This window comes from Silurus aristotelis (genome assembly GCF_946808225.1).
Source record: "Silurus aristotelis genome assembly, chromosome: 4".
NCBI lineage: Eukaryota > Metazoa > Chordata > Actinopteri > Siluriformes > Siluridae > Silurus > Silurus aristotelis.
The window spans coordinates 3,155,165-3,164,750 of record NC_139577.1 but is presented as its reverse complement, the minus strand read 5'-3'; the positions used below and the strand labels follow the sequence as shown (position 1 = coordinate 3,164,750).

The 9,586-nt window shown below is 40.6% G+C and overlaps 1 protein-coding gene across 1 annotated transcript; it reads right to left on the bottom strand.

Moving 5' to 3' along the window:
- Window positions 1–986: 986 nt before the first annotated feature.
- btbd9 (BTB (POZ) domain containing 9) lies at window positions 987–9,127 on the bottom strand. Its single transcript, XM_083539012.1, has 11 exons — window positions 8,943–9,127; window positions 7,208–7,407; window positions 6,171–6,534; window positions 5,519–5,786; window positions 4,528–4,750; window positions 3,980–4,099; window positions 3,613–3,722; window positions 2,991–3,180; window positions 2,620–2,727; window positions 2,162–2,240; window positions 987–1,523 (listed from the first exon to the last, which is right to left on the bottom strand). The coding sequence occupies exons 2-11, from the start codon at window positions 7,390–7,392 to the stop codon at window positions 1,344–1,346; spliced, it is 1,827 nt and encodes a 608-aa protein (XP_083395138.1). The 5' UTR covers window positions 7,393–7,407; window positions 8,943–9,127; the 3' UTR covers window positions 987–1,343.
- Between the last annotated feature and the right edge of the window lie 459 nt (window positions 9,128–9,586).

Here is a 9,586-nt window from a genome sequence, read left to right as displayed (position 1 = left end):
CACTCTCTAAACCATACATTATTTTTCATCACAGTAATAAATTCTAATCCTACACGCCCTTCTGATCATTTTAATCTCCTTACATAATCTGTTCAACCAAGGGGTTGGACCCAAAAACCACCCTCAATGTCTAACCCGAATAGAAATGACTGGTTTAAGATCTCACTGTGCCATATGAAAAAAAAAAAAGAGAATTAGTTTTATCACCCATTTGTTCATTGACAACTTTGTCAGAGTTTACCTCAAACATGACCTCCAGACATCGTTGAGTGCGACGAGAAAACCATATTCCACATCGTTTAATCAACAATCCATGGACTGAATAGAAATTGTGGTTATACACAGACTATAGGAAATTGTAGACTTTGGATCGTAAGTAATGCTTTTCCACAGGATCGCAGTCTTTATATGATAAAACATCTCGATATGCAGTTATACAATCCAGTACAAAAGGCCAGAGTAAAACAGGTACACACTCTGATTCGCATCTAACACTGTTTGATCAGATCCCGATCCAGCAAGAGTTCTTTTAGTTGTATTCAAAAAATTTTTAGACTCATAAACATCTCAAGGGGCAGCTTGTGCTTTGCCTTATTCAAAAACAATGTCAAAAAAAGGAAGAGGCTGGTGATACCTGCTATAACATAAGTGATAACAGGGACAAAGTGTTTTACAGTTTCATTACGTTGTATGAAATTACCACCCTCACATTTTCTGTATCTTATTACCCTGTCTATAAACAATAAGAACATTGTTAAACAAATCTGGGTATTCTGCATTCACACTTTTACACACACACACACACAACTTTTTAACCCTGCTCTTTCTTGTCTACATTCTATGGAACTCCAGTTTTTTTTGTGTCTGTTGTGTCTTACTGTCTACTATTTGTAATATATATATATATATATATATATATATATATATATATATATATATATATATATATATATATATATATATATATATATAAAAGGAAGCAATACTCATATTTTGATATTTTCACTTCTAATATCATGCATTCTTCCAGAAAAAGGAAAAAAAAAGATGACATTCATTAAAAGTGATACCCACAATAAAACAAAACAAAAGACTCAGAAGATTGTGTAGTAGATGGAACAGAATAAACGAAATGCCTATATACACAGCAATGCCTTCATAAATACCACCATCATCATCATCATCATCATTATCCCCCCTTTACTAGAACTAAACACCTTCATAATAAATATATTTATTTTTTAGATACTATTAGCAGCACGTGACGCTGGAACACAATCCTACGACATAAGCGCCTGGTGTGTTTGAGCAAAAAAAAAAAACAAAAAAAAAAACTACAAGATTCACATTCCTAATGTGTGCAAAGACGAAGTGGAGGATCTCTGGGAGGAGAGGCCCTGTGGCTGGGAGTGCTGAGCATGCTGGGTACTGTGGTTAGCGTTTGGGTGATCCAAGCCCGGTGTGCCCTCTTTGACCTCAGTGTCCAGTTGAGCCGGGCATTCAAAGTGCACACAGTGAAACACCTGGAGTGAGAAACAACAAGAACATTCCTCTTTTACCACAGAAATTTCCATAAATTAAAAAACACCATTATATAATTTCGGTTAATAATAATTATTTGTGCAGCTCCTGTTACTACAAATGTTATAACATTAACTATCAAAAATCGACCGATTAATCGGCACAAATAGTTGAATCCATTTTTCCGACTTTCTGTCTACTGTCATTACGAAAGCGCCCTCTAGAGGCGTGTCACTGACACCGAATGCTGTTTGTTGTTAAAACCGAGTATGCGTGCTGCACGGCGAGCGCAATATTTACTATTTATGAAGAAGATTTATCTATTAATTAATATATTCATATTGATTTTATTTAGCAAATGATTCAATACTGTTATGTTTGTAATAAAGTTCAGCACTATTTTACACGGATTGTTATTAGTTTTTTCAAAAACTAGCGGTCGATTGAGTGATTATCGGGAAGTACGATCAAACCTAGATATCGGTAAAATCCACAATCTTTATTAACTTTTGTATTAATTATAACCATCTGTTCCTTCAACAGACAGATTCTGTCCTTACTTTTACATTTAATAATTGCAAGTCATCCAATTCTTGAGAAAATGCTAAAAAAAAACCTCAAATGGTGACCTTATTCTCACCTCATTAGCAGTGTTGTGTGTCCCCACAATGCGAATGAAGGAAGCCGGCTGTCTCTCAAAACGCAGAGTCTGCCATGACCTATGTAGAAAAGACAAAAAGAGTTTGAGTCAGTTACTTAAATGTACAAAGGGACAAAAGATTGTGGACACCTGACTGGGAAGATGTATTTGTGGAGATTTGAGCTCTTTCAGGCACAAGGGTGTTAGTAAAGTCAGGTACTGATGTATGTGAGGGGTGTCAGTGTTCACATTCACCCTAAACATGTTTAATAGAGTCAGAGCTCTACAGCAGGAAAAATCGAATGCTACCACACCCAAAAGACAAACCATACAAATGCGTGCCTCCAACTTGTAGGTTGAGTCTGAGCAGAAGGTCATGTGTCATGTGCAATCAGAGATTGAGAATAAAGGTTTCAGTAAAAACCCATTTATATTTGATACCTCCTGAAAAAGCTCACCTGCATGCCACTCGAGTGCGATCCACCACTCTGACCCAGTGCTGCTGATTAGCGGAGAGCTCCACATAGTAACTGTAACTTCGCTCATCGCAGTCCCACAACAACAACCTACAAACATATACAACATATATATTTAATATACTGTATAATATTACCAAGGCATATGATCCTACTCTAATTTGTCCTATTATTTCCAACTGAAATGTGCCAGATGACCTATCACTATCAGAAACCAAAATGACATGCAAATCATTTTCAGAAAAGCTTAACTTGAACATTCCTAGACTCTCAAGTCTCCGACTCTGAACTGAATTGGCTTTTTTATTGATTCTTTTTGTTGCAGAAAGATGAGACGATGGCCACGATTGTACCTTATGGAGCTGATCAGGTAAGGCTGGGCGAGCTGGATGACGATGGCTCCGGAGCCCAGCTGGTGGCAGGTGTATCCCGAGTCCCAGTCGTAGTGGCTTGTGTCTCCGTTTAACAGGGCATTTCGACAGCGGCTCACGCCTTCCACCACACTCGCACATGTCTGAACCGTCGCTATGTTCTCACTGGGGACTAGAAAAAGTCATTCGGAGTAACTACGGGAGTCTCTAACGTTGACCGACGAAATCTATAAAATATCCTGATGTTCCACTTTAATTTAATTGAAAAAAAAAACAACCTTTCCTTAACATTTCAGCTTTACTAGCACAGAACTTTCTTGCAATCATTAACTGTCCAATTAGTGTGTGTTTCTGCATTTAACTAAGAAACAAAAGGGACCTACTGTCTGCAGGAGAATATGGACCATGAAGTTTACCATTTATTGCTATTACAGTGATACGGACAATTAATATTTTTCCCTGGAGCCGTCATATAATCTTCACTCGTGTCTTGCCATTTCTTTTTAGACGTAAATAAACATTAAATAAATAAACAAACAGGGAAAAATAAACCTATATTCACGCATTTACAGTCTTTCGAATAATACATAATCAACCAGGTTACCCAGAAGGCCGCTCTCCAGGATGAAAGGATGCTGTGTGTACATACACTCCAGAGCCACCAGATGGAAGACCTTGTTCACGGTGTTGTGTGTCCCAACAACACGGATAAACCTGTACAAAAACGCCATTGACACGAGGCAACGCGTTATTGACTGCACTAATAATACAAAGTGTGAAATGTATTACTATTCAGCCAAATATCAATAAATGTTAATTATAAAGTAATAATCATTCATCATCTCAATGATAAGTTGAGATGCACGTATTAAACAGATTTCATGTCTTTAATCCTGTTTGTTTCGAGTCACGCTGCTGCACTACTTGCGCCACTAGGTGGCAGTGTTTCATCTGTGCAAAATAACATTAACCTGCAAACACGGGGTTGGAAATAGAGGTTCTGCCAGGAGCGACACAGGAACTTGGAGTGATCCACCACACGCACCCAATCCAGCTCGTCCATAGACACCTCGATGTAGTACGAGTAAGATCTGAGAAGGATAGAACAGAGTTAGATTCGATTTCTTAGGTATCTTTAGGCCAAATATTAATGAACAAAATCAACAACAGTGTTAAAAAGCATCAAGGGTGTGTACATTGTGTTTATTCGTTTTGCAATTTAACGAAACGCTTTCGATCCTTTTTCATTTGAATATTGAAAATAATTTCTATTACTATTTTACTTTTATATTGAACCACAGATTACATTTTTTTTTTTTTATAAAATTCCACTGAAAATTCAATAAAAATGTACAAGTTTGTATTCTGTATTTCTTCACCAGTTGGTCATTTTGTATTAAACGAAAGTACAGCAAATCGGAAAATCTGAAGGAAAGCTGGCACAAGCACAACTATCAAACCAGTGACTATAAAAAAAAACCCTGGACCTGTGAAGCTCCTTTAAAGCGATTTCTTTTACCTGCTGTCTTTATCCCAGAGCAGCAGGCGGATGTGGTTGATGATAGACGGCTGGCCCAGACGGATTTGGATCCCTGCACTGCGTCCGTCCTCTTCTATCGGATGCCTGGTAAAGCCATGGTCCAGGTCGTAGTTCTGAGTGTCTCCGTCCAGCAGAGCCGACTTCAACTCCCCTTTAACTACCACGGCGCCGTGCTTCATTGTGGCTATGTTCTCTTCTGGCACTACACACACACACACACACGAGAATAGACTTAGAATCACAGCAAAAGCATAACAAAATTCAAAAGCAGGTGAATGTTTAAGTATTTATAAAAGTGGGCTCCTAAAGAAGTCTAAAGGTGTGTGGATTTTTCAATAAGCACAAACTTGTGGTCAAGAAGAAGGTCAAGAACAAACAAGAACGGCAAAGTACACAGACTGTACGATTGGGTACTCGAGTGCTGTTTGCTTTTTATTTCATGCGTATTCTACAAGACGAAACTCTACGGTGATGTTGATTTAATCCTTTAACCTCTCAAAAGGTCGTATCCCGATCTTTCCTGATAACTGGAATTTAAACGTGACAGAACACACACACACACACACACACACACACACACACACACACACACACACACACACGAGTCTGAACTTCAAGAACAGCAGCAGCAACGACGATTTCAGCAGGATGCGTCTATATGGTGTCTATATGGGAAGTGCTAAATAAGGTTCTCCTTTCCTCACATCCAAAAACACACTTCTTTGAAGATGTTCTTCTGCCGACGACTTCTGTAACCGAATGAAGCACGGTGGTGGGTGTGCTCCTGCTTGTGCTCGAGCTCCTGCTCTGATGCTCTGGTGGCTGCGTGTCCATACAAAGAATGCTTGGAAGAAAAAAAACTCAAACTCCCACAAGAAGTGTATTCGGCACAGAAATACTCCGTCATAGATCCAAGTTGTTAGCTTGGTGGCTAATATTCCATCATTTGTTTGGAATATAGAGTAAATACCGAGCATGCCGCGGTAGTTGAGCTCCATGTCCCTCCTCTCCGAGCGAGTCTGGATGGCGTCGAGCAGCTCGTCGGCGCTCAGGAGGCCAGAGGGCCGGACCACGTTCAGCATTTCGGTCAGGCTCATTAAGGGCAGCCGTACCGCTGACATCACATCGCGTGCTCCGGGGTCCTCGCTGTTCTGTTTGCACCAGCGGCATAGCGCCTGGAAGATCTCCCTCTCGCTGGCCGCGAACGAATCTCGCCGCACCACCGTCAGCAGGGCAGACTGAGAAACAGAGAGCGAACGACACAAAAAGTCAGAGGGTCAAATGTAAAGTTCACATGATCACAATTTTTGTCATTCCTGCTACCTATTAACCTTAGTATCAATTATCACCAACTTTCGTTTTAATATACTGCATATGATGCAATAACATCAGCCTGTTGCCTGCTCAGTACAAATTCACACTTATTTATTCGACTTTATGCTTATTAAAAAACAATAAATCCCCTTAAAAAAATATTTGATACTAGTACTGATACTACTAATAATATAAGATAAATTTATTAATCCCCTTAAATGGGTAATCAAATAAATTTTCTACTACAATTATTATCAGTAGTAGTAATTATATATATCAGTATATCAGTGCGTCTCCTTGTCGCTAACCTTGGAAAGTGCGAGAAAGCCGTCGGACTTGAGCACCTCCACGGCGTGCCGGTCCATGTAGGAGCAACATGCCTCAGCCAGGCTGCTCAGGTGGTACAGACTGGCCACGTCGAAGATCAGACTCACGTTCTGCGCGTTGAGCAGCGTGCGCAGGTAGTCACAGGTGGAGGCCTCCAGTGGCTGCAGGCCGTAGCGGTGCGCCAAGCCTAGGAAGTCCAGCAGCGTTTCCTCTTTTGCCTCGCTCAGGATGGCTCGGCCTGTGTACAGATAGCGCAGGAGCATGGAGAATGCTTCCTCCCGGGTGTCCTCCAGGCGGACCTCGGCTTGCGGCTGAGACTCCCTCATCCCGCCATACAGCAGGGCTCTGATCAATGAGGAGCAGGAAAAGAAGTGTGTTGACTGCAAGCTTGAACGGCTGGTATATAGTAGTATTATATCTGGTGTTGTTTGATGGAGCAGTAGAGGTCGACCGATTCGTCGGTTTTGCTGATTTATCAACACAACAATTAAATGCTGAAAAAAAAAATCTGCAAAATCCATACGAGTAGTTTTTCCGGGTTAAATCTGTTGCTGGAGCGTCCGAGAAAATAATTATATAGTACGAGAGCGGCCTCTAGAGGCGAACTAGTTTTTCCGGGTTGCGTCATACAGTACGAGAGCGGCCAATGTAGGTGAGACACTGAGACCACGATCTGTTTGTTGTCTTTTTTTAAGCATTTTGTTTCGGATGTAAATGTTTTTATTTATTTGCGGTGTGACTTTTTGTTTTAGTTTCAATGCGTATATTTTTGCTCAATATTTATTAATATATTTATTTAACAAATTTTCATTATTTTTTATTGAGGTCATAAAGTACAGTAATATTTTATAGTGTTATGTTTGTTTTGTTTTAATCCTGTATCCATTTTTTTTTTTAAATCCATTGATCGATTGGACATCGGCAAGTACGATCCAACCTTGGTACCGGTAAGATCCACTATTGGTCGACCTCTATTGAGCAGGTGATCACAAGATATTTCACAAAAGTGCAGTGTTACCTGAAGTACTGACAACGAGCAGCCAGAATGACCCTGTGAGCAGGAAACCGCTTTTCCTCCACGAGAAACGTGACGTCGCTGTATTCCTCGGCGGGCACCAACGCTGCCAGCTGCTCGGACAGGAGGTGCATGTGGTCGACCTCAGCCGCCGAGCCCAGCGGGCGTAGAGGGTGGCTGTCGCTCATGGCTGCCACTTACATCTATTGAAAAAAAAGATGATGACCTTTTTGATTACTGGGATGTAGAATAATCAAGCAGCGTTCACCCCATTAAACAATAGGAATATGCTTTAGAAGCTAATCATTGGGTTATCATCAAAAAATGCTTATAGCAGTAACAGCTGACCTGATACGCAAGTTCTTTTCATCTATTGTGCTTTTTTTGGTAATATGAGCATCATCATCATAAGGGCAGCATGGTGGAGATACTGAGCTCGGGTTACCGTCTGAGCAGTGTTTCACAAGTTCCCACGGCTTTCCTGTTTTACTCCCACTCTCTCTGTAAATGGGTTAGCTATGCTAAACTGCCCATAGGTGTGAGAGAGTGTGTGAGACGGACTGCGTCCACGGTCTGAATTCCTAACTAAAAATGATAACGTGATTTAGTTAAGAGTGATTCTGATAACGCATATCATTAAATAATGATGGTAAATGTGTTACTTCAAAAGATAAAGCTTAATTATTGCATAGCTGTGTGCCTTTTGGGACCTCTCAGGACACACATATTTGCTGAAGAAGCAAAGGGGTGTAATTGCTATGAAATAGTATTGCAGCCACCCTAGATTGCCACCCCAGCATCACCATGGGGTATAACTTGGCAACCCCAATTGTAAAAAGCTGTCAAAGCTTCAGAGGCTTTTCACTTGTGACATTAGAGCACAGAGAAATTCTTGCTCGCCATATCCCAGATGTTAGGATTGTGGGTTCAGCCATGATACAGCGCCCCTTGAGCACACGGGGTTAAGGGCCTTACTCAAGGGCCCAGGGTGGCAGCTTGGCAATACTAGGACTTAAATCTCCGAACCTACCGATATAAGTAATCTACAACCGTATATTCCTTTCTGTAAAATGCCTAAAGACCCACATAAATACGAAGACTTATTATATGGCTGAGATCTTTCCAGCTCAACCTATCTAGTAGACAGGTTTCAACTGGGCTACAACTGGGAGGGATTTTAACGCGTGACCTGGCAACCTTGAAATCAGACACAAGCACTTCCTTATTGTACAGTCCCCAAATTCCAGCATACATGTGTATTTGCGTGGATGTAATAATAACATTTTTAAATAGACACATCTCTAATTAGATGATGATTCACATAAGCATATGTAACTACCCAAACGAAACCCTAAAAAAAAAGCAGAGATATAAACGAATATTCCTGAACCGCCGCCATTTTAATTTCAGGCGATCAGGAGTAGCCAATAGCGTTCTTGATATAAGTTGACAGACAGCAAAAAGGACTAGTTGCAGCCAATCAAAATGCAGGGGGTGGGCACGTCAAAATCAAGAAAGCTGTTAGGTAAAAACAACGCAAATTCACCTCGGCGCTAATAACAAGGGTTATATTTCGTGTTTCAGTATTTATTGTGTATTAAAAGGGAATAAATGAAGGGAAAATAAAGTCTGGAACGGTTGAAATGCAATTAAAATACGTGTTTAATGAATATGAATTCAGTAATGGGGTTTCTCCAGATCTGTATACGTACATATTGGAATAAATCGCTTTACTTACCAATCAGGAAAAGCAAGATCCGTCTATTCTTTGTGTGAAAATCGATAATTTTGCGATTAAGCCAATTAAATGGAAGGCTTTAGAAAGGAAAGGTCCTTTATATAGATTTCGCAGCCCCGAGCGCCGAACGGGATGTTTTCAGAGAAAAGGCGCCGCTTGACAGATCGATCATATCGCCCCCTGGTGGCGAGGAGCGCAGACAAGTATTCAGCTGTCAATACAATACATCACCGAGGCCGCCATGTTGGAATGGTCCCAGATTCATTTCCCCCATTGGCTTTCACAAATCTGGTTTTATTCACTGCTATTATTGTGCCTCAATAGGTTTTCCCTGGACACTTTATTTGGAAACACCTTACTACTGGAAAGTTGATACATTGATCCAGTCAGCCAATCGTATCAAAGACATACATTCATCTAGAGACAGGACTTTGGGTCAACCCTTCACTTTGAACCACAAAAACGTGATGTCATGAACATAGACTGATTATTAATTCAAAAGGGACATTCTCAAATCATGTTTTAGAGAGTATTTTTGCAAGCAGCATATCAGTACGTAATGGTAGCTGTGATGCCTCAGACCAATGCCTCACCCCCACCTAGTTTAGTGGGGCCAGTTTACTGAACAGGTAGAGCTGGGGAAG

Bases quoted from the DNA above. Each gene is read 5' to 3' on its own strand.
- btbd9 (XM_083539012.1), bottom strand. From the start codon at position 7,392: ATGAGCGACAGCCACCCTCTACGCCCGCTGGGCTCGGCGGCTGAGGTC. The intron at 6,535-7,207 runs GTAACACTGCAC...CTCATTGATCAG, and splicing joins GCTCGTTGTCAGTACTTCAG to AGCCCTGCTGTATGGCGGGA. The intron at 2,241-2,619 runs GTGAGCTTTTTC...TTTTCTACATAG, and splicing joins CGCACTCGAGTGGCATGCAG to GTCATGGCAGACTCTGCGTT.